Raw genomic sequence first — 25,238 nt, 5'->3', positions numbered from 1 at the left:
TCACCCTCCCCTTTCAAGCATAAAAAGAGAACCTGTGGCAGCCTTCACTAGTCATAAAACTCAAAAGGTGTTTAGATTGTCCACTCTGGGCTACTGTAAAAAACATGGTAGCCTCCAGAGAGAAGACCCTCTCCAGATGTAAATATAAAGTATTTCAATATAAAGGGCCCATTCTAGGGTAAAGAAAACAACTATTCATGCAACTTGGATAATTACACACTAGTGAGAACATCAGTAGGAATATTTTATATTCAATTTCTGCAAATAGATCCCTTTCACGTAAATCTTACACACTGGACCTTTAAACATTTCCTGGAAAAAGAAAGGAGAAGACTTTATAATCATTTTTATTTTGTTCACAAGTAGCCAAGATAGAAGTAATTTGCATTTACTTGCAGAACAAAGACGTAGAAGAAAAACTTGTTTATCTCAAGAAAAAAAAAATTAAATTGTACTTTTTCCAAGTTGTCCATGTGTGTGAGGTGATGAGTGTATGTTGCTGCTGTGGGCTGGAGCTCTGCAGCTTTTCCAGTTTGCTACAACCTATTCAATTTTAGTGATCTTAAAGCTATTAGATATTCAGAGTGATGAACTCAAGCATCAACAGCAGATAATTCCTCTCTTCATGTGAAACATAGGCCGACCTTGTAACCAAAATACCAATGTAAAACAAACTGAGTTCCGATACTGCATGTTTAAGGCCATGTGCGCCGAGAACCAACGTTCCTGTGAGGAATTTGTGAAAGTGGGTACGCAGCAGTGAATGAGCTTCAGCTTCATTCTGGCATAAATGTAACAACAAGTGCAACGCCACAAGCACAGAACAGACAGAACCTATAAAACAAAGTGGACAGACTGCGGAGTCAGAATCTGAACAACATGCCAGGAGAAAGCAACGTGTGCAAAAATAACAAACAGGAGGAGAGAAGCCACATAGCATGGAGCATCATAAATATCATCTACACAAACACTAAATGCTCCTCATTGAATAAAGATGCACTGTCGTATTTCAACAAATAGAACTTCAGCATTATAAGCAAAGTCTTAGATTTGTAATTTCTTATCCAGTGTAAATGCATGTACTATTGCTTAGAAAATACGGAAATATAAATGATCTTTGGTAAATGATACTCTATACAAAAATGTACTGCAATTGGATACAACAATCATAACATATTAAAGGTGCTGCTGCTTTAAAGGCGAAACTATCAAACTAAATATAGCGTCTTTCCAAATTTCCAGACTAGTGTTCTTGAGGAAGACAACTGATGTTTGCAAGTGTGAAGTGAATAAAACTTGCCATCCTTTTCATACTGTATCTGAGCACTGCACACGTCAATAGCACCGACAACACTCATTGGTCCGACAACACTCATTGGTACTTCTCAAATTATGCAAAAAGTGCTAATTTAAATCTGAGAGCGGCATCCTTTACGTTTGGTTAAAACCTCCTTTCACCATCGGGGTTTTGGTTTTTACAGCTGAACACTAGCAGGAAAAAAAATGCATGAGATAAGCTGTTTAGAAAGGGACCTTCAAGTCAACTGGTTTTATGAAATGTGTGATTGCAGTTTGTTGTACAGTGCAACCTTCTGTACGAGTATGACATGCTGGGAAATTTGCGAAATTTCAATCTGATTGAGAATTAGATAAGATTGATGCCACTCAATTCCTTTGTGCTAAATATGAAGGTATAGCTTGGATACAGTTAGCTTAGCATGGCTGGACTGGAAACAGCTGAGCAACAACTCAAAAGCTAACTGAATGACACTGTATTTTGTTCGCTTGATCCATATAAACAGTGAATTATAAAAACAACATTTTGTGACTTAACAGGTGATATATGATGGACAGTTTCTCAGCAGAATGCAGTGACCATTGAGTGTTCAATGGTTTTCTGCCACTATCACAATGACAACAAGACTGCAGTTCTTTTCTGGCTGCTATCCAGGCTAGCAGTTTCCCTCTGTTTTCTGGGCTTTATGCTAAGCTAACTGTCTGCTGGATACAGGTTAATTGCTTGGTACCAGTTAGCTGGTTAGCTTAGCTTGGCATTAAAGATGGAACTGGGGTAAACAGCTAGCCGAGCTAATGGACAGATAAAAAAAAGTGGCATCAATCTTGTCATCTAACTCTTGGTAAGAAAACAAATACACATATTTCCTGAAATGTCAAAACTACTAAATGAAACTGGCTGAAACTGTTGAAACAGATTCAATGAGTCAATGGACACACGGACACACACACACACACACGCACACACACACACTCAGACACACAGACAGACACACACACACACACACACACAGAAGCATCATTTCTGGTAGAGTTTTGCTGAAATGATTATTTCTCGGTATACCCTCTGAATGGGATTAAATTTAAAGCCTACATCTCTCATCATTCAGTGGAATGTACTGTTAGACATAAAATATGAACACACTTTTCAGCATCCTAATCTTAGCAAAAAAAAAAAAATCCAGCAACAAATGTGCACTGAACTAATGCCACTATTTGTTGACGTATGTAAAAATAAAACTCTTACTTTCAGGGAAATCCTCGCACAAGAAATCCAAAGTGTTTCTGTGGAGATGTATAAAATATCTGTCCTCTGGTATTACAACACTGATATAAGGCCACAGTGGCATCTGGTCCAGGTCTTATTTCGTTTTACAGGCCAAGCTGAAAGAACGAACAGGGTACCATATCAGAGAGAAAACAAACTCCCAAATACCCAATGGTGGAATGTCTGTACGCCACTCGTCTTTCTCTACTTTAAAACCTGTACTGAGGTGCATCTTTGTGAAATAAAATTTTCCCAAGATAAAAGAAAACAAAAATGGGAGATATTCCAGTTCTTCAATCTCCCAAAGCTCAGAAATATCTTTGGCTTTAAACATCCACAATATAAAGTACCTATTACTATCTTTTATAAAAGATTCTCCTTGAAAAATACAATAAAATTAGATTTAAAAAAACTAATCGTGCAAATTGGAGTTTGAGATAACATACTTAAGACCCTCAGACAATCACAAGCTGATGTGCAGCGACTGCTCTGCCGTCTGCTCTGTCCTGTGTGCTGGATGAATGGTGTGGTCAGGCTGGAGCCCTTCCTCTGAGTTCCTTGTGTATTTCACGCACTGCGAGCCTCCGTCAGGGGGCAGAGTCAGCTGGACGCTGTCTGTTTGTGTGAGCAGAGGCGTGGAGGTGATCCAGCTGGAGAGACTCTGATTTGAAGGCTCTAAAGTCTTATCGAGACAGTCTTTGGTGGAAGTATGCTGCTGCTCCTCCGAGAGTGGAGGAGCTTCTTTGGTGTAAGGAGGAGTGTCTATCCCTGTAGGAACTAATGTGTAGATATTTGAGAGGCCCTTCTCAAAGTCTGTGGGCCCCAGTGGGCTCCTCTGGCCCTTTTCTTCATCTGCTTGTAAAACGGGCCCCTCATTGGCCAGGGATATTTTGGAGCTTGAGAAGCTCCTCTGGTCATTTTTATTGCAACCTTCAGGGGAGGGCTTGGTGAGGGACAGGAAGGGAGGCTTGGGGCCGAGCGGTGACCCCATCTTGACCCTGCTCAGGCTGAGGATGTTCCTGCGGGTTTCAGTGGGGAGTTTATCCAACTGCCTTCCAACTTGAACCTGGCTGGGAAACAGCGTGCCTTGACACGCCCTGTAGAAATATCTGGAAAGAAAAGCAAAACCAGATATTGGGATATATCAGTACCATTCCAGAGATGAATGAAAAGTTCATGGGATAAACAGCAGAGGCATCTGGACTTAATAACTGATATGATTCCTGACAGGTTATAAACATTTGAGAAATGGGCCTGTGTATGCACTCATTAAAAATAATCAGCTGAAGTATACCTGGGCAGCAGCGCTGTTACAGGTGTGATGACACAGAGCAGGTAGAAGAGAGGGTCCTGCAGCAGCCTCTGCATGGTCCAGTATGGGTTAGAGGGGGAGTAGCAGGTGGGACAGGAGGCGTTGTAGCACAGAGCCACAGTGAAGAATAAGGCAACACTGAAGCCGATCGACAGCCAGTTCATCCAGGTCTACAGGGGAAGGAGACAATACTCGTGAATAGCCATTGTTTAGTTTTCTAAAATAACAAGAACTAACTGAAAATATAAATCATAAAAACATACCATTGTAGAAATGTGTATCTACAAACTGACCTATGTCAGAATGTGGCAAAAAGGTTATAAGACCAGTTACTAAATAATATGATGTCCAAACATTATAATTCATACTATCAAGACTGGAAAATATTTATTAATATCTCTGTTCAGCATTGGCTTTCTGAAGATTGGTTGTTAAGTGATTCCAAAATTAATGATAAACACAAACACTGACGAACCACTGGGGAGTCAACATTTTTCTTCTAATAATCTGGGTTTAATTTCATAGTATCCCTAATCAGTTATGGAACTGAAGCTGTTTACTTAACCAGTTAACTGCTGGAATCTTGGGGCATGGAAAAGTCACTGAATCAGAGTTCAATTTACAGTTGCAAGAACAAGTTATTGAATCGTTTTTGTATTAATTATTTTTAATTAAGTATTTAATTTTACTTAAAACATGGTCACATCAAAAGCTGATGAAAACATCACCTACAGATAGAAAATCATAACCAACCTACATACTCTTGCCGATTTAGAAGGCACAGGAGGGTCAACTGATCACACAGTTGTTGTACAGATTGTGCAGATCTTCTGTTATAAAGTTATTTTTAGTTTTTTTAACACAGATTGTAGTTGGAGTTGAATTTTTTTCACAAGTGGATCACATTTAGATTTTTGGACACCATACCCTAGTTTCAAGAAGATTGGCAGAAGAGGAATTTCCCAACATGACAATGATCCCAAACACATTGAAAAAGTGAAAACTGTGACTTGGCAAAGTATGTCCCCCGGATTTGAGAAGGTAAAGCAACAAAACCCCTCCAGCAAAGAGCAGCTGAAAAGAATCATCTGTGGAGAGCAGGCAGAACATCTCTTCACAGATGTGTCCAACACTGCTATCATCCATGACGCACATACACAATATGAAAAATAGAAATACTGCACTAAGGTTGAATTCCTCCACCAATTAGTGGAGTTTCAGTCTGAATACATTCATATGATGTCACAGTGACCTTTGACCACTGAAATCTAATCAGTTCATCTTTGAGTCCAAGTAACAACTGGGCATAATTTGAAGAAATTCAAATTTGAGAAACCTGACGAGATTGTGTTCAAGTGGAGAAAAACATATTTTGTGAGGCCAACATGACCTTGAGCTTTGACCACCCAAATCGAATCATTTCATCTGTGAGTCTAAGTGAATATATTTGCCAAGATTGAAAATCCTCTCGAGGTGTTCTCTATAAATACCCTCAAGACATTATTGAGATAGTGTGTTAACAAGAATGGGACGGAGGGACAGACGGACGGACAACTTGACAACATAACGCCTCCGAGCTTGTGGCTGTTGCTGGCACAGAGTTGTAGAAATAAACAGAATCTCACTAATGAAAGGAGACTTAAATATGAGTCTCATTTTAATTAGTGATTCAACATTTCAGTTTTTCTATTTAATTGGCTTCATTTTTTGGGAGTTTTACCTCAACAAATTAAAATGTATTAAATGGACAGGACTTGTAATCACATGTTAGTGACATTGATATTGAGATGTAGTCAGTTGAGTTGTGTACTGTTTGTCCTCCTGTGTAATGAGTTTAGTCTGACAGGGAGAAAAATGCACTGACGTTTCATCCTTGAGTGGACTGGCTGATAAGACATCTGACAAAGTGAATACTAAACCATGGTTCACTGGAGTATTGTAAATCCTGCACGCACGCACACACGCGCACGCACACACACACACACACGCGCCCCCCCCCCCCACACACACAGATAATTAATTATGGCCTTAGTCTGTATGTGTGAAGAGAACGAGTGCTGCCTGCTGTCACCTCAAATACCTCTAATTGACTTTCACAGCGGTTTACCAATCACGCGTGCATTATGTTCCCGAGCAGCTGGAGAATGAAGTACCTGGCAGCTGAGCTTTGGCAAAAATGTTTGCTTATGGTCAATGCTGATCCCTGTGAACACTTCCTTGCACGAGGGGCCATCATGTCCAGGAAGGTAGTTAGTGAAAAGGACATTTTTCATGTATAAAACTTGTCAGGCTAAATTTACAGCCTCAGCATAATGGAAAAGACTGATTCAACACAGGGTCATGAATTTTAAATTGACCAAGACTGCGGGGCGTTTATTAGAAAGATGCATGGATACCTGAGAATAAAACCATGCGAGGGAGGAGGAGGGAGAAAATAAACAGGTGTTTTTGGAGCTTTGCGGCAGTGTGAAGCGGACGGGTGCTGCATTGTGGAAGAGACTGTTTACAGTTTTCCTGGACAGGGACAGACACTGTGGAGCTGATATATAGGCTCTGATGCTGCAGCACCTTCTGGTTTGATATAATCAGCCAGAGTTAAATATCCATGTGCCTGTCAGCGTTCACACCGGACAAAAAGCTGATTTTAGTGAGAAAAAGCAGTGCTGGCAGAAAAGATTTAATTTATCTGTGAAGGCATATTAGTGCCATTGTAAAATAAATGGATAAATAAATAAATAAATACAAATTATGGAGCTGAGAGAGGTGCTGTAATATTGTAAGAAAAAAACTCATTCTCTGAGATTACAAAATCATACATTTGTAAGAAATCCATCCGTTATCTATAACACTTATTCTTAGATGGTCGCAGGGCGAGTTGGAGCCAATCCAAGCTGACATTGGCTGCGTCCTGGAGAGACCACCACTCCATCACAGGGCCGACATACGGAGACAAACAACCATTCACTCTGAAGTTTAAACCTACAGTCAATTAAGAGTCTCCAATTAAACTAAGCCAATAACTTTATAATACTATATAACTCAACAATTCACCCAGCTGTATACAGGATCATTCTTGATTCATCGCTGCTACTTTGATCATCATCATCATGATGCCAGTTGCTTTTACAGTAATAGCTCAAGTACATCACTAGTGGATGAACTTAGTGCCTGGATTTTTGTGCACTGCTGTGATTGTTCTTGTCATTGTGTTTCGTGTCTAATTGGTCTAAAATGTATATAGTTTTATTTCATTCTATTTATATTAGATTATTTTTTCCTGTATTTGTTCTAGACTTGGGCTGCTGTAAAACCCAAATTTCCCGGTAATGGGGGTGCACGAAGGTCACTCTCACGCGCAACAGATGCCGAGTAACAGGTAAACAGACTAAAGAGTGAAGTTCTCATGTGAGCGAAGGAACTGCATTGATGCCAGGTGAAACTTATAGGTCTACCTGTCTGCATGGACCATAACAATATTGTGGACCTTAAATTTCTTCTTTCATTCGAAATCTGGGGCAGGACTAATGAGAATTTCGCGGTCCGCCACAGTCTAGGTTAATAATGGGAAACACTGGGGATCAATACAGGATTGTCTTATCTAAAACTGCATGTCTTTGGACTGTGGGAGAAAACTGCAGAAAAACCCACATGGCCACAAGGTTCTGTGTTTGAAGCTGAGTTTCCATGTTTCCACACAATGCACCTCTGTAAAGCTAGATCATCTCCACTGGTCTCCAGCTTCACTCTAACCCCTGTTACATCAGCCTGCTCCACAGCTCCTTCTCCTGCCTGTTCACCAGTCATCCAGCCTCACTCACAGCTCAGCCTTCTTTGGCTCCCTCCAGCAAACCGCCACTCCCTGAGCCTGTGCATGCCAGAGCCCTCGGCTCACCAATAAATCTTCACTTTATCACTTCAAGCTGTGTTCTGCGTTTAGGTTTACACATTCACACATAATGCCTTCATATTACTGCTTCGGCCAATTGCCAAGTATGAACATTTGTTAGATCCTCTGCTAAAGGTAGGTCCCTGACAAAAACAAATACAATTTATTTGAGTTTTTTTCAAGCGAAATTGTGACAGAGAATTTTTTAACAATATAAAGCCCCATCCCTGGTCTGCAATATATAGAGTATACTTTTGACCTATATTGGGCCTGATTTGGTGGGGTATTTCTCTCGTGAAAGTTAAAAATGGAGAATTGCCAAAAATATTGAGCATTGCCATTAATTAATCAAAAATTAGGTTCTTTACCCATGTTTTGGTCTCAATGCCCAAGTGCAGCAGAATGGTGATTAAGGCGAGGGTAGTGATGGGAGTTCCCCATGTAAACAGATCCACATCAGAGTCAGAGTAGGCCTGAGGAGAAGAAGAGGGAGAGTGGAAGGAGACAGGGCGGAAAGAGGGGAAATGATGAGTAAGTCAGAGGAACAAACCGAATGAAGAACAGCTGATGGAAAACATAAACCAGACTCACAAAGTAAGGAATGAAGAAGCAGACCAGACTTTGGTAGAAGGCGTCAATCATGTTCATCCAGAACATATATGGCTTATATTCCTGCAAGATAAAACCAGAGAGTCACAGTTATGAACCTCATCAATGTGACTGAGCAGAGGCGGAGTTCAAACAATTGTCATGAATTGGTAAGTTGTAGCTGAGCTGTGTAAACTTTTAAAGTTAGCTGGACATTTCTGTTGCTTTCACAGATTATTCCCATTTACATGCTCAGCAAACATTCACAAAAAGCTGAATAATTTTATAAATGAAACAAAAAACAGTGATGAAGAGGAAGTTCATATAATAGCTGTTTGTAATTTCCTTTAAAACTCTTTGGATTTATGAATCATTACTCAAAACACTACATGAATTTTACATATTTTTCTGAAGCAATATAGTCACTGGATCCTTTAGTTAAAAAAAGGAATAATAATGAATACCCTGAAATAAAAACATTTTGCTGAATATATTTTAAGTTTTCTCAGTTTAGGATTGCAGGTGCAACTAGCTATTTTCGCAACTGGTAATTCTGACAACTGAAAATGTAGTAAAATATTCCCAATATATATTCTCAACTTCCCAGAGCTCCAAATCATGTCCTCAAATAGCTTGACTTGTCTTTATTAGTGACCCAAAACTATTTAATTTACTTTCTTATATAATACTCACTTTTGAGTCTGAAAAAACCAACAAATATTTGTAATTTTGCTTGAAAATAGTGTGTAAAGGGATTCATGGATAAATTGGCGTATTGTAAATATTACATTTCATTGTATTATTTTAAAATGATGACGATGTCAACCATGTACATGCTTTATAATTAGTTACCTCCGCCCAAGGATCTGTCTGTGTCTCTGTCAGCAGGATTACAAAAAAATACTGAACCTATTTCCAGGGGACTTTGTTTAGGGCATGACCGCAGGAAGAACCCATTACATTTTTGAGTGGATCTGTATAAACAGGCAGATCCTAGAATGTTTTTTCCACTTAAACATGATGAGGGAGGGCATTAGAATTAGGTACCCGCTGTCCAAATTGCTTTTTTTTTGGTAATGTGATGAATTTGAACTATCATCAGTTTGATGAATTTGAAGTAATGTCAGTTTACTTCCCAGAAAGTTTTATCAGTAGAGGACAAGGAGGTTTCTGTAAACACACATCTTAATGTCATTTTTCCAGGCCCATATTCTTCCTGAGCTGCTGCACAGATTTACAGTAAAACAGAAGATTCAACTGGACCTCAGACTTCTGGCCGGTCACGTAGAGCTGAGGTAGTTGTTGGAGAGTCTCTGCTGACACGTCTTTGTTCAGAGTGCCAGTGACGAGTTGTGGAAAGGCAGAGAACATCAGGTTGAAGAAGATGATATACCACTGATCAATCATGGCTGAACCCGAGAATCCACAGTAGAACTGATACCAGAAGATGAGCGCTACAAACATCTGTGGGAATCAAAGACAACGAGAATAGATTCATATTAGAGCCAGGATTCAATTCACACAATTCATCTAAAAGACACATGGAGTGTTACTGTGTTCACTTGCACATTGAGATCCGCATTAATTCTGTGAGATCAGTATATGTGGCTTAAACAAGTATGGTGAAAGATGCTTACTGCATTTTTGTAGAAGAAATATAGAATCAAGTTGGCCAGCCGGGAGTAGCACCAGTGTCCATGGACCAGCAGAAGCTTCTGGAGATACCGGAAACGTGGAAGAGCAAAGTCGCTCGCCATCACTGCCTGCAAAGCACAAAACCAGTCAATCTCCTCCACCCAGTACTTGTCATCCCTCATGTCGTCAACACTTACATGACTTTGTGCAGTTAGTAGGAAACAATTGTTTGAAATGTCTACTATTCTCACCTGCCTCTGTTTAATGAATCTTTAGCGGGTATAATCCTTTCAAAGCAATAACCCTTAAACGAGTTGTCCACCTTTTGGGATTCCTGATTACAGCGGTTGGGAAAGCTGCCAGTCTCATCTATCAACATCTAAAACAAAACCCTCCCTGTAGTCATGCCTGGTTTATAACTTATACATTAAACAACGCCATGAGCTCTTTATGACACCTCTCACCTGTCAACGTTATCTGTCAACAAGAAAAATAACAGAAGATGCCTCATTGTGTAGCAATTTACTTTCTGCTGCGCTCTAATAACGGCCTCGTAACGAGTGCATGGGGAGTGCGCTCCTAATAGGAGAAAGGTGTGTTAATCATAATGAGGTATATGCGCTGGCTTGAGTGCAGAAATGTGTGTCTCAGCACACCATGGAATCCTGAGGAGTGACTGCTGTCTCATTAAGGGCAAATTTGATTAACAATGATTAATCTAGCGGCTCCGTTAAGGACAGGATAACCGAGACTTTAACAGATGTGCTACACAGCAGCGCGCCCGTAAAGTCTCCCCTGGAAGGTAATTGGGAAGCTCCATCATCGCCATGCAAGATCACCTTTCCGGAACACGCTGCTACGATAAAATACACGTGAGGAAGGGGGTGTGGGTCAACATCTTTTTTCCGGCTGCTGTTTTTCTCTGTTGTCTCGTTTGTGGTATTGGCCATGACCTCAGAGGAGGAACAGAAGCTGGTGTGGATTAAGTTGAGACTGAAGCGCTCATAAAGTGAACGGATTCTCTACAGGGCACAGAATAAGATACCTGAGTCAGCAACACACAGGCAATCCTATTTAAAGGAAGTGTATGGATGTGGGATAAAACACACACTTAAGAGTAATGAAAAACCATTACATATGCTAAAGAACGCCCGAGTCTCCTCTCGTTGCCTTATCTCCCCCCTTGTAGATCATTTCACTGTCTACTCAACCTGTCTCATCCCTGGGTTTATCTTTTTTTATGATCTCCTTCACATCACCCTACAGCTTCATCCACTCCCCTCTGTCACTCTCTTCATCTGTCCCCTCCTGTTACCGCACAGTGACGCCCACATTTCTCCTTACCTGCATGCCCTCCTGTCCCGAGATCCCCACGCCCACGTCCGCTACCTGGATCATGCTGACATCATTGGCCCCGTCACCTGTGATTAATGTAGTGATGATACATAAACTGTAATCAAGAGATCGACAGGCCGTCAGTTTGCCAGCGGCAGCCTGACAGAAAGAGAAGTTTCTTGAGCGTGTGTTTAAATGTGGGAGGAATATCAGGCTTTCACAGAACTGTCAGTTTCATCAGCTGTTATGTTGCACTAGCTGTGTGTGTGTGTGTGTGTGTGTGTGTGTGTGTGTGTGTGTGTGTGTGTGTGTGTGTGTGTGTGTGTGTGTGTGTGTGTCCTTCAACAGCTCCACTGTCCCTCTGACTGAGGCAGAGTCAGGCCTGTGGTGGTGGCTGACAAGCACCATTTTTTTGTTTTTGCTCCACTTTGAGCCCTACAGATATAATTTTTTGCCATCACAGGTGATTGAGTGGGAGATGAAGTGTTGGTGGGCAGAGAGGGTTTCGTTGTCGCAGTAGTAAACAGCTCTGAAGTGGCAGCTCAGGCAAAATACGAGGGGTGGGCGGTGATGAGTGCTAACACTGAGGTTAGCAGTTTGAGTTAGATGGCAGACCATAGGCTCCAGACCATCGACTGTATAAAGATGGACAATACATCTCCATGTCCTCCCACTATCAAGGAATAAAGCCAAAATATCCCATATTTGAATGCTGCCATCTTGTGCATTTGAAGCCCGAGCCTGTTCAGAAGCAATTGGGGGATGGAGCTTTATCAAGGTCCCGCCACATGCTCAACTAATCATTATTCAGTATCAGCAGTTAATCATGACATTTCGCCCCCTTTTTAGCATCAAATAACTAATTAAAACCAAACGTACCTGAAAAAAATTTGAATTTGGACAAGAAATACCTAAAATGACAGAGACCAACTTTGACAAAAATGTATGACAGTTATCTCGACTTTTTAGTTTGGTTCTTGTCCCATTCACGAACATGGAGGCGGCATGATTCTTGACTTATACTGTAGCCAGCCACCAGGTGGCGATCAAAACACCTAGACTTCACTTTAGGAGAACAGTCATGTCGTCCATCTTGGCTACCTGTTTTTCTGACTAAAGTCACAACAACTTTTACCTGAAAAAGTCCAATATTCCTTATATTTCTGTTTTTGTCACCAGCAGCTCCTGAGGGAAACATCAGGTGGATATATTTGATGTATATTTACTCAGAGGCACCTTTCATAGCTGTCAGTCAGAGGGTCCGGACCAACCTAGGTCGGTGTGAAAGCCCCTTAATAGTCCAAAACCCATCTAACTTTTTACAGTGTACAGAGCATGTCTACATTATTTTCACATATTTTGCATCTTTTTTCTTGCTTACTCTACACAATTTCATTTGCTGTAACAGCAGAAAAACAAATTATATTATCAGAAATGTTATGTGAGGAAAAATACAATTAACATATAGACGACAGCAGGTGGCGGCTCTATTCTTGTTAGGGCCAGAAAAACTGAAAACGATGAAAATAATAAGATTAGAGCGCTGATAGATATCAGAGCTCCACCATCGTCGCTGTGGTGTTTTCCTCAACATTACTGCTAACATAGCAATGAGAGAAAAGCCCTTGTCTGGCAAAAACGGGACCTTCCTTGGTGCAGCAGTAGCACATAAATGGAAACAGAAAGTAAAGTCGTAAGTCACGCTGACATCCTCATGTCACCTCTATTGTGCTATAACTGCACAATTACTAAAGCTTTCTTAAAATAACATTGTTTCCACTCAGTGGTGACAGCAAAGTGTGCACTGCTGCCTAACCTAAATTTCAAAGTCAGCTCATACTGACACCACAGCAGGGTGAACAGTAATACAGTGAGTCTGCCACATTGATATTCATGACAAAAACTGTGTAGGGAAATGTCATTAATTATTAAACAGGAAAACATATCGTTTCTTCATGATGTGTGAACCGTTGGGGAATTAGTTGAGGTTTGCTGTGTATGATTAATAACTGCTACAGGGATATTTGACAGTGATACAGTAGGTGATGTCTGAATTATGAACATGTAGTTTGCTAAACTGACCAAGAATATTTTCACCTTCCCACACTAAAACTATCAGGTGTTCAGGTTACTGGTATGGACTAGTCAAGGTATATAAATGAATTAGCTTTGTAAGCTTTGATAGAATTAGTCTTTAGCTCTAATTCTAATAATGCAACTCAAAACCTCTTTTCATTAGATTTACCCCCATCTCTCAAATAATTGCCCCACTTCTCACAAACCTGACAAACCAAGTTCATAACACAAGCTTCCTGTCTAAGACTCCCCAGACTTAACCTATTAAAAAACCCTAATGATGTCATCAGGGTTATTTTTTAAACTTCAAAAAGCTCCACCATGGAGAGCCAAAGCAGACATTGACATAAACAAAAAAATAATACATTCTTTCTGATTAAATAAATACTTATTCACATGTAGAAATATATGGAAGCAAGTGTTGATGCACCATCTGTTCAGTATAGCTTAGCATTCGTCCAAGATGTGGTCTGAACGAGTTAGCATCAAGCTTTTGAGACAAACTGGGATGTATTTGAGGAGTGTTTGTAAGGCGAAAATGAAAATATTTCATATTAACAACTTTAAACATAGCAGAAACGTCAAGTGTGTTTTATGTTTATATTTTCAGCAGTGTGTGTGTAAGGGGTCAGACGCTGCTGGATCTTCCAACCCGGTGAAAGCCTGAAGTCTCAGTTTACAAATGAATCAGTTTATTGATAAAAAAAAGTTTATATCTAAAAATGAACTCCTTCAACACACAAGCATGTAATAAATTATCTATTTTCTCCTCTGAACAAGATTGGAAATTATTGCCAAAAAGTTATTTTTGGACTGGGTATTTTTCACTGACAAATATTGAACCACTGATAAAAAATTCTGCCCACAGCTGACAGTCAAAGCCCATGTGGGTTGAGAGCGAGAGCTAAAAAAAAAACAACAATATCATAGATTTTTTTAGACACTGTGAAGTCGCACCAGCCTATGGGGCTTTATATGTTTGACTTATCTATTTGTCCCATGAGCAAAGTCATCAAGTAGGAAATTGTTCAGTTGGGTTTTCACTGTAGCATGGATACATATTATTACGGTAGACTGACCTCTATGGTTTACTTAAAAAAGTAAACTGTCTTGAAGAGTGATTGTGATATAAAATCATCACATGGCCTACCCCCAGTCCAGAGCTCAAAGACAAAGGGATATTATACTGTATCTATGAATGTGTGTAAAATTGTAGGGTTGACTTGATATTTACCTATGGCCAGAGTCATGACCTTCAGCTTGTTCCGCACCAGTTTGACCACCATGCTCTTCTGCAGCGGTGTGGAGCGGCAGCAGAGAACTGAGCGGCAGCTCCTTGCTACAGCCAGGAACTTATCCTCCAAACTCTTATCCAGGGCATAGGCCAAGGTCCGCCCGTCAATAACCAGACCCAACCGGTGCACCATGAAGGGAATGGTGTGGGAGGATGAAGAGGACGACGTAGATGAAGAGGGATAGATCTCAAAGGGTGCAAAGTTAGCTTGGAAGGCCTTGGCAGCGTGGTCTGAAGCACTGCAGAGGAATTTGGTCTGGATGTAGTGTAAACTCTCCTCCAGCAACAACGCACATCCCTCCTGGTTCAGAGAAAGGCACAGAGCGGGCTGGACTTTAGGATCAAGCATCTGAGTTATTCAATATCAAACTGTCTGACCTGCTTCACATCTGGCAGCCAGATACTGCAACAGCACATAATGAATCCATCATGGGTCCTTAAATGACCGTCTGACTCTATTTTGAGTATGTTTTTAAATAAGAAAACAACAAATAGATATGTTTAAAGGAATAGCTTAAACATTCTGAGAAATATTTTTGTACTTACTTGTTAAGAATTAGAGAAGAGGATTGATACCACTGATGATTACAACAACACAGTTAGCTTATCTTAGCATAAAGACTGGAGCACGATCAGGATACAGGTGAAGGGCTGGGTGGAGCGTAACAGAGCAGAGAGAGGGAGTGGTTGATTTCCAGATCTTGCATATTTGCAGCTTAAATCAATCTATTTTGATTTATTGATCAATAATTCAGTTGTGAAAGTTGTGAAAAACTACCATGTCTTGAAAATGCTAATTTTGACCAAACCCAGTCTTTCAGTTTAGTTTTACATAAGACAAAAAAAAGGTTAACATCATTTGTAGAATGGAAACCAATTAATCAAGTTGATTCAATCAATAATTAATCATCAAATGAATGGTTAGGAATTGGGCTATTTCTTGCCCCAATGCAGTAACGTCAGGAATTAAAGCAAAAATCAACAAATAAAATAAGGTAAAATCTTTGTTGTGATTGGCCAGCCCTTCAACGCATCCCAAAGGTCCACACAGAAGTCCTGGGTCCTGGGAGCTTGAGCAAAATTCTGCTGAGGGTTCTCCTCCCTGACCCGTGAGCCATGAAAACTGTTTTCCTATGAGTAAATGTAGAGTGGCAGATACACGTAGCAGCTCAGTTGGTGAGACAGACTAGAGAGATGCACGTCAACTAAACATAACCGTAATTAGCTCAGATGAAAGCTTTCATGAAAAAAGCAGAGAACTGAAAAAAAAGTCTGTTTATATATATATAAAACATGCTACCTTCTAACGCGAGTCGCCAGGCTTATGGTGACACCCCCCTCTCACTTTTTGTACTTTAGCTCTACACTGATCTCATACAGGGCCTCTTAGAAGACCAGAAAGCACCAGGCGCTCACAAGAAACAGTGCTGCATTTAACTGGTAACTAGTGAGTATTAAACAGATAACCTTTCCCCTGGTTTCTAGTCTTTATGCTAAGCTAAGCTAACTGGCTGAAGATTCATGTTTATTGCACAGAAGTGAGAGTGGTTTCAGGGTTTTTATCAAATTTTCTTTGAATTGGAGTTTGTTGACTCTTCCATGTGACAAGTCAGAGTTTATGAAGTCCTGGTGTGTGTAGCTCACCTGAGAATCAGCATTGAGTGTCAGGATCTCCTCCTCAGGGTCTAGCAGCTTGCAGGCATAGGCTATATTTACAGCCGTTTCCTGTTTGTCGCCTGTCAGCACCCATATCTGCAGGCCAGCCTTCCTCAGAGAAGCTATAGTTTCAGGCACGCCATCCTGCAGACGGTCCTCAATTCCTGTCGCCCCTGCACGTGAACACAAACAACAGTGACAAACCCTCCCACAGTATAATATAAATTTGAATGATAATTGTTGTAATTGCATCTAAAAAAGGGAGGAGTGAGCTTGACATTTTCTAAAGAGGTCCGAACATTAATTACCTAAGAGATGGAGGTTCGTCTCTAGGCGCAGGGCCGACTCAAAGAGCAGCTCCTCTCTTCCCTGAATGGCCGTCTCAGCCTCCAGGTGACGCTGCAGCCAGCAGGCATACTCGTCCTTGCTCAGGATCTGGCACATAATCACAAACATTTATAAACACACACACACGTTTACACACATTCCATTATCTGTTAAAGTAGTGGGGTAAGTGGGGCAGTTTCTCCTCCTTTGCCTACAGAGGAAGCTCCATAGGAGAATGTGAGACCTTGAGAATGCGTTGTATCACATCGTGTTGGTGACGGACTTTGCACAAGCAGGGACATAATGAGCGCAGCTTGCGTGAGCATAAATTAACAGCCTGGGAAAGTGGCACAGATTGCGGCTGAGTCAAAGAATGTCACTTTGGAGGGGCTGGTTTATGTGATCATCTGTGCTGGGCTACAAACTCAACAGCCACAGAGACACATCATCACCACCTTCTAACACAGTTTAATTAGAGAGGGCGTTTGTTCAGCACTTCTTAAGAGGTTTGTGAATCCCTGTCACCTTTTTCGCAATGCACAGTGTGCGAAGGCCATCTGCAGCATAAAGGTTCAGGTAGTTCTGGGTCTTGTAGACGATCTTTTTCTGCCGTTTCCCTTTGGTGTTACCTTTAAAAAAAACAGAGGAGGACAGAAGGACAGAGATGAAATGTTCTTGTTTTTAGGGAATTTGCACAAGTGGTTCAGGGTTTTGGTTCCAGACAGCCAACGGCTTCTTCCATGAGCCACATGAAAGCCATCTGTTCTCACACCTAAATTAACCATGTACACTGAGCCTCGATACATTTCACCAAATCTTCAGATTACTCATTGACCTACGTCTGGACTATACGAAGGATAATGTGATAGCAACACTTTTTAAAATCTCATTTAAAAAACACAATTTATCTACATGAATTCATTTTATAGAATTGTCTTATTTCATGTCATATTAGAAAGTTTGAGGTATCAGGTTTTTTGCTCAAGTGTCTCACTGGCACAGCATGTTGGCCATCTTTCTGGCAGGGTGACAGTGTACCAACAGATTGGCTTTATCAGACACAGCTGAACAAGCCAACCCTCTGATTGCCAGCCATGTCATCTGACTAATAACACCACAGCTTTGCTGCACATACACTGCCACACAAACTGATTTTTTAAAACTGAGCGGAATAACGTAACACAAAACTGTCACTATCTAAACACAAAATGGATGTTATTCAGCATGATAGTAGGTAAAATCTAAATATGCTTTTATTCACAACCAAAGCACAGTAATATGGCTTCTTCATTGATAACAAATATTCTGGTTGCTTGCAGCAAAAACTTGTTCCTTTTAGCCTGAGGGGAAAAAAAAGTGTTTGAGGACAGCAGGAGTTTTTTGTTTCTGACACGTAGCTGCTAGGACCAGAACAGCCCAGATGCACGTGTAAAGGCACACAATGTTTATTTTTCATCCTCCCGAACATGAGAAAAGCAACCAAATATAGAATTTGTTTCCCTCGTGTAAAAGGTCAAATGTCAAGTCCAATAGTTACTCTCCTTGGAGCTCTGTCCTGGTCTCAGTCAACTGCTCAGAGATTATTTGGCTTTTTAGCTGCTAAATGCTCCACGATGTTTACTAGCTAACATTGTCTGTCTGTCATTGGGTGCTTGGCAGGTTGCGTGCAGTGGGTCTAGATGGTGTTTCTTTTGAACAGCGAGAGTGATGGAAAAGAGTTCAGTTGGGTCATCAAATCAAAACAATGAACTGAAAGATGCTAAAATGCTCCATACAAAACAAGAGTTATTATATTTGGTTTGTCACAACAAACCACTCCTTCCACAACACCATCATATTATCAAAATATTGATCATAGCAGCTTCAATTGTATGATTTTAAGATGTACAAAATAATTGTAAATGTACAAGTCTCAAAGAATCGGTAAAACTGCAGTGCTGTCAAACTGTATAGCTCCATAAATGTCAGTAGGAGACTCTCTATTGGGGACATGTAAGATGTATTTTTAAAATGTGTAAAATGTTTTAAGGTGGAATGTGGTATTAAACAAGACCCTGCTGCAAGAGCGAGAGCAGAGTTCCTTCATCAGACACACACCAACTTCTAAGACCCAGGGGTGAACAGTCAACTTCCAGCACCTCTGTGTACACTGTTACTAATGAAACACAACAACTCCCTCGTCACCTGAAAGGAGCCATTATAGATGTCTGTTATGAGGAAGCCCAACTCATGCCGTGCTTTAATTGGCTGGTTTTACCCAATGGGAAAACAAAGAGGTGAGTTGTCTGAGCGTAAGGCACACCCTGTCGGCCTTTAAAGGCATTGAACTGAGACACATGGTGGAGGAGGGGTGAAGGTGTGTGTTAGGACTTTCCCAGTGACACGTCTCCTCTCGTGTGCAGCACCACTTTGAGAGAGTGAGTGAAAAACTTCTTGGGCTGGGTCATCTTAAATTTTCTTACTTTACTCGCAGACACAGACACACCGACACCAACTCAGCTGATGTCTCCGACCATCTACAGTTAAAATATCGATTTGTTTGAATGACCACAACAATATCAACCCTGATCACCACCTTATGTTTGTAACTTTTCTTAAATGAGTAAAGTATTTCTTCATTGCTGCGCGCATTCATTCATCAATTCAGCCCTTCCTGACTCTGCTTGCGCTCTTTCTCTTCCGCTGACATTCACACGCACAGACAGTTCACGTCAGAAAACGGCTAAACTGAGATGCAGTGGAGCTGACTTTTAACGTGTGACCATAGAGTATTAGTTCAAATCAGTCTTGATGCTGTTGTAGATTTTCCTAGAATAAACAACAGTTTTTAAAAGTCTTTTATATTTTAAACATAATTTTAACATATATATATATATATATATATATATATCTATGAGTTGTGGAATATTAGACAAAATAAATAATAATCTTGAAGATGCTGCCATGAGTTCTGGTAAATATGAACATTTTATAGTTTAAATGATCAATGAATTCACTAAAACAATATTATGAATAGAAATAATTCTTGGGTGCAGCCTTACAAGCTATATGTTGTTTCAAGCCTTCGGTGTGTGGGCTGTAACAGTCCTCGCTAAGCACTGCTGGACAGATGTGTGGTGGCTGTGTACGGAGCATTAGTGAAAAGGGCCTGTGTAGCTCTTTGTGTGCCTGGAATACTAACAACCTGGTACACCTCTGCCATTAGGATGTTAAAGAACTCGCAGAGCATGGAACAAGGTTTTAAAAAACACACAGGAAAAAATACACAAGGAAGCCCAGAATTTTTTTTTCAGGCACCAGTCAACGCAGGCATTGAGTTTTGCTGCAGTGACTTGCTCTAAAAATACCAGGTCTTACATAACAAGTTACCTTATACGTTTACATCAGTGGAAAGCATGAAGGTGTTGGCCAGGGGAGAGGGTGGAGCTTTGAGTGCTCTATGAAGGCAAAGCCCACCGACCTTGTGCAGACACGTTGATCCACAGCAGAATCACAGTTTTTCACAAAAGCAGTTACAATTAATCCATCACTCTGAACTGACGTGGGTTTGCTGACATGTCTGATTCGCACATGTTTTATTTAGCTATGATTCATCAGTTCTGGTGGAGACATCCGCCGACATAATACAGCAGCAGCAACACAGCATCCGAAAATCACATGTTGACAGCATTAATAAAGAGGGTACCACCACTAGGGTTGGGTATCGTTTAAATTTTATCGATTCCGATTCTGCTTATCGATTCCAGTTCTTAATGATTCCCCATTTGATTCCAAAATGGTAAAAAAAAAGAGGGGTAGAATGTTTACATAACAAAAATATCTTTATTGGTCTGGACCGATGCACAGTAGCTGGGCTTCATGTTACACCGGGGCAGCAGTAGTAACGCCTTGTGGTAGACAGGCAAAATTACAAAAGAAAACCCACACAACTCATCTCAGAGCCTTATCAGACATGCTCAATGTCTTTAACCCAACTGTGTAAATTTGTAGTATCTGAGATAGAGGGAATGTTGAAACCTTTTGCCTTGAAAATGCTGGTGTTTAAATTAACCAAACATCGCGGCATGCTCTCCCGAGATCTTCTGGAGGTGCTAGCGAGGTGCTATTAGCGCTAGCTGAAGATGACATACTCGGGCTCGGAGACCGCAGGACATTAAACAATGTACAGTCTTTCAGATCGACGCGGTGCTGCCTTAAATGTTTGGTGAGCTTCAATTGGCAACCTGACTTTTGACCGTTTATGTTAGCCATGCATGCTAGGTCGCGTCTAAACAAATGGACAGGCTGTTGTGTGGTGCGTGACGTAGTCACGTAGGCAGGTCCTGGCAGAACTGAAATTCTTTTTTTTACGGGTACCCGCTACTTGGCATTTTGGATTCGGTGCTAATTTGGAACCGAGGTTCGGTTCCCAACTCTAACCACCACTGAATTCACCTGTAAGGACAAAATGACTGCGTTTACATGCACACTAGTATCCTAGGTATTGTCAGGTTAACGAAGTATCCATTTTTTGTGTTTAAGCGCATGTAGACATTGTATCCCAATTTCAGTAACCTGGATAAGCCCTTAGCTAATGACCAAGGGTGACCGGGCCTTTTTTGTCAGGGCTCCCACTCTTTGGAACAATCTCCTGAGGATATCTGTTATTTATTCATCCATGTATTTTTATTATTATCCCGGTTTTAAGAAACCTGCTTTTACTTGCTGGAGTACTCCTTAAGTAGATGAGATACTGGTGCATGTAAACATCTTATCCCATTCTGATCACTGCCGACTGGAGCTCAAACAAACCTGATTCATGATCCGACACCATCGATTAATAACTAAATACATGTAGTTATCATTTTGTGTGAGCAAAAGAGATAACAGTTGCCATAACCCTTAACCCTAGGGCAAACACACACACACATGTTTGTACAGCTATCCTAGTGAGGACATTCCTTGGCATAATGCATTCCCTAGCCCCTTATCATCAAAACTAAATGCCTAACCCTAATCCTTACCCAAACCCTAACCTAAACCTAATTCTATATCTAACCCTAAAACCAAGTCTTATCCCTCAAACAACCCATTAAAAGTGGGTCAGACAGTGAGGACCGGACAAAATGTCCTCCCTCTGAAGGGTTTAGGCTCAAACTGGTCCTGACAAAGATATCTGTACAAGGGTCGGCGTATAGCTCACCTGGTAGAGCTGCCGCCCAACAAGGAAAGGCCTCAGCCCGCAGAGGCCCGGGTCCGATTCCGTGGCCATGTATGCATGTCCTCCCCCACTCTCTCTCTATCCCCCTTTCACAAAGCTTACTCTGTCCTACCCATTAAAGGCGATAAAAGCCCCCAAAAAATACATTAAAAAAATTAAACAAGTATGTAATGTAAAAAGTATGCACACACAATATCCCAAATATTAACTGGGATAATCCTCATGACTGGGATACTAGTGTGCACTAATGTGAGAATGGCAACAATCGAGTTCCTACCTGTGCTGGGAGGTTTGATGAGGTCCATGATGACAGAGTCTGCTCCTTTAGTGTACACAGTGATCTGATCCGTCAGAGGATGTCTCACCACCACAGACATGCGCTTCCTGGTGGAGTCGAAGCCCAGCGTGTGCAGGAGCTCAAAGCTCAGCTTCCCCAGGTGCGGCAGTTCCACGGTCACCTGGTCGGGGAGGCGTCCAACGAGGGAGCATTTGTAAGCCCTGGCTGCGTAGACAAGCGCGGCCTCGTCAGGCGACTCCGCCTCGTAGCGTAGCTCACCTTCCTCCAGGCCCAACACCTTACCGTCATAAGAGGGCGGGGCGGGGCTGAAGGTGTGGTCCAGGCCTCCGCGAGAGTGCTCCTCATCCAGCTTGGTGAGCGTGCTCTCTGCAGAGGGGGAGGACAGAATGCTGGAGCAGCCCTTATTGGAGGAGCGGTTTGTGATGAGACTGGAGGAGCTGCTGTTGTTGGAGCCTGACGTCAAGCGGCTGGGAGTGAAGCGTTTGATAAAGTCCTCAATGGTCTTGACCGGGGACTTCAGCTCAAACCTCATGCGGACCTGAAGGACGAGAACCAAGATTAATTGAAGCAGCAAGTAGCAATCAAGTTGTTTTTATGTTCAGCCTTTTATAATTCATGCTACTGAGTGGATATCAGGTTAAGAAAATATGAATTAAACTATGAGCTGCTGCTGGAGGAAGACATGCAGGTGCTGGTATCCTCCGAACACAGTATTCGGGTGACACAGTATTTCCTTTTCATTCATTCATAAATAAGATTAATATATCAGGCCATAGGGAATGATCCTTTACTTTAATGCTGCCAAAAAACAAACTGAGCTCAACCTTTCTCTGTCAAAGTGCTGCAGACATCACTGTGATTAAAGCTGTGCTCACTGCTTAGTTTTTGTGTAACTTCAGTCTTATGTTCTTATTCAAACAGTATGATTCATTATTTTACATCAGTACATTAACAGAGGGCGTCAAAGGTCATGACAAATGTAGTCTTGAAAACTACTGGCAACCACAATGACTCATCGTGCTCTCTCTGTGTAGGAATGAGAGATTCAATGTTTCCACTGGAGAGTGTGAGTGTGTAGGTTTTCTTTCTTTTCTCTCTTCTCTCTGTATTATCACTGTTGTTATTACTACTGTAGTCTGTTGTGGACAGTTGCAGCCTGCTGGGGTGAGACTGAGGGTGGGAGTGGGTGCTGGGATGGATTGGGTGTAGTAAAGACTATAGGGTTGGAGAAGGGGAGGGTGTTTTTTTATTTTGTATGGTGATTTTGAAAATAATATTAAATATTCAATACAGAGATTATAAAAAAAATTGAAAAAGCAACTAGGGAATAGTCCTTACCCTACAATAAATTCTTAAGCTTAAGAAGTTTGTTAAAGGGGGTTTTATGATACATAAAGATACAGTTCTTAAGATACAGTATAGTGCAAAAGCTTCAGGCATTTCATGTGGTTTCAATGTATTCCAGCCCATGTGTGCATTAACTGTCTTTGTCATGTATCTTTCTCTCTTTTTTTCCCGAACAAATCTACAAAGAAATGAACAATAAAAAATATCTATACTATAAGTGTCTTCTCATCTCCAAGGAAGTGCGCTGCCAAATTTGGTGCGATTTGTACATGCAATACATTCAATATTAATAAACTGTGAGGCAGCTACTGCTGGGACTCATTAATGTAAGTGACAATATATCACAACAACAGTGGGGCAACGGCAATGACAACTGATTGTCCAGTTCATATTCTGCATACTAAGTCGAGCTACACTCAACTTTAAATAAACAGGGGAACAGCTCTTTGTGCAGTTGCGGTGGTAGTGCAGCTTCAGAGTTCTGTGGATTGAGTCCAGCAGTCGGTCTCTAGTTTTACGTTTTTAAGGTTTCAGAAAGAAAGCAGCAACAAGCATCACCAGAGGCCAGGCAAACAGCCCATTCCAAACACACAGGTTTATAATAGTAGTAAAATGAATGGGATGAACAGTATATATTCATCAATTAACATCATTGAAAGCTTGTAAACTTTCACTCAGTTTCTCAAGGTATCTATCAGGTAGATCTCTTCTGTGTATTTTTTTTGCCATCTCAGTGTCTTCCGTCTTTCTGGGGGTTACAACAATGTTGTTACTCAGCACCTTGAATCTTATTGTGTGATGGATAAGAATCTAAAACATCTAAAGTGCCTCAAACGTTAGCACAGTGCTGTGTTTGAGAAACCAGCCTCAGCTTCAGTGGCATACAAGACTTCTGTACTGATGAAAATGCACCTCCTGGCTTTAATCCTTCAGCCAATCCTTTATCCCAAGGTGGTGCAGCACAACAGCAGAGAGTGTGACTCACTTTGAGGTCTGCTGGCAGCCGGAGCCACAGTTCTCACACATAAAGATATAAATCATTCAGGTGCTGGGTTAGCCGGGAAGGAATCATAATAACGTGTGAACAATTACACCTAAACAAAGGACAAAAAGAACAATCATAAAAAAAAAGGAGTTAAAAACAAAAAAAAACAGAGGACATTTGTATCAAAGCCAGTGCTTCTGTGCCGATTTACATTTCCTTCCATCTTATCAGATAACCTCCAAACAGAAACACAGCAACATAAATAACGTGTCACAGTGTAAAGCTATATCTGAACTGATTTGTGCCTCTGAACATCAGGACAGCGAGGCGGTGCACACAGCGAGTGGCGAGAAGAGGATATCACCTCTGAGCAGGACGACCACACCCAGACCAACAAAACAAAACACGGATACACAACTGCGACTGGAGTGAGCACATCAAAGTAACAGGCAACGAAACAGTGAAAGCTTCGTGCGTATGGATCATTTGGGAATTTTTTGGTGCTTTTAAGAATGTTTTTATAGAAAAAGTAGCCAAAATAACAGTTTGAACCCTTTTTGTCAAAAGATGCAGGCTACTACCAGGTTGGTCAAAAGAAGAAAAACAAAGAAATCAGACATTAGACAGGGCCTTGTGTTAGTGCTTTGGAAGGATATCAATAGAATAATAATAAAATAACCCATAGTTTTCTAGATATCAATCTCAGGACTACGAGCATGCCGACCAATAGACAGTT

General features: G+C 41.1%; 1 protein-coding gene across 1 annotated transcript in view; it reads right to left on the bottom strand.

Moving 5' to 3' along the window:
• Nucleotides 1-331: 331 nt before the first annotated feature.
• Nucleotides 332-25,238, bottom strand: part of atp10a (ATPase phospholipid transporting 10A) — a 39,472-nt gene continuing 14,565 nt past the window's right edge. The window contains exons 10-21 of the mRNA XM_035176819.2: nt 22,150-22,708; nt 17,198-17,301; nt 16,654-16,780; nt 16,334-16,518; nt 14,630-14,990; nt 11,329-11,405; nt 9,987-10,112; nt 9,613-9,813; nt 8,353-8,433; nt 8,130-8,234; nt 3,858-4,045; nt 332-3,672 (exon numbers count right to left, since the gene is read on the bottom strand). Of these exons, the coding sequence (XP_035032710.1) occupies nt 3,027-3,672; nt 3,858-4,045; nt 8,130-8,234; nt 8,353-8,433; nt 9,613-9,813; nt 9,987-10,112; nt 11,329-11,405; nt 14,630-14,990; nt 16,334-16,518; nt 16,654-16,780; nt 17,198-17,301; nt 22,150-22,708 (2,760 nt within the window). The 3' untranslated portion in view covers nt 332-3,026. The remainder of the gene's footprint in view (nt 3,673-3,857; nt 4,046-8,129; nt 8,235-8,352; nt 8,434-9,612; nt 9,814-9,986; nt 10,113-11,328; nt 11,406-14,629; nt 14,991-16,333; nt 16,519-16,653; nt 16,781-17,197; nt 17,302-22,149; nt 22,709-25,238) is intronic.

Source organism: Hippoglossus stenolepis, chromosome 14 (genome assembly GCF_022539355.2).
Source record: "Hippoglossus stenolepis isolate QCI-W04-F060 chromosome 14, HSTE1.2, whole genome shotgun sequence".
Classification (NCBI taxonomy): domain Eukaryota; kingdom Metazoa; phylum Chordata; class Actinopteri; order Pleuronectiformes; family Pleuronectidae; genus Hippoglossus; species Hippoglossus stenolepis.
Note: the sequence above shows the minus strand (reverse complement) of the source record. Positions and strands in the feature narration are given on the sequence as shown.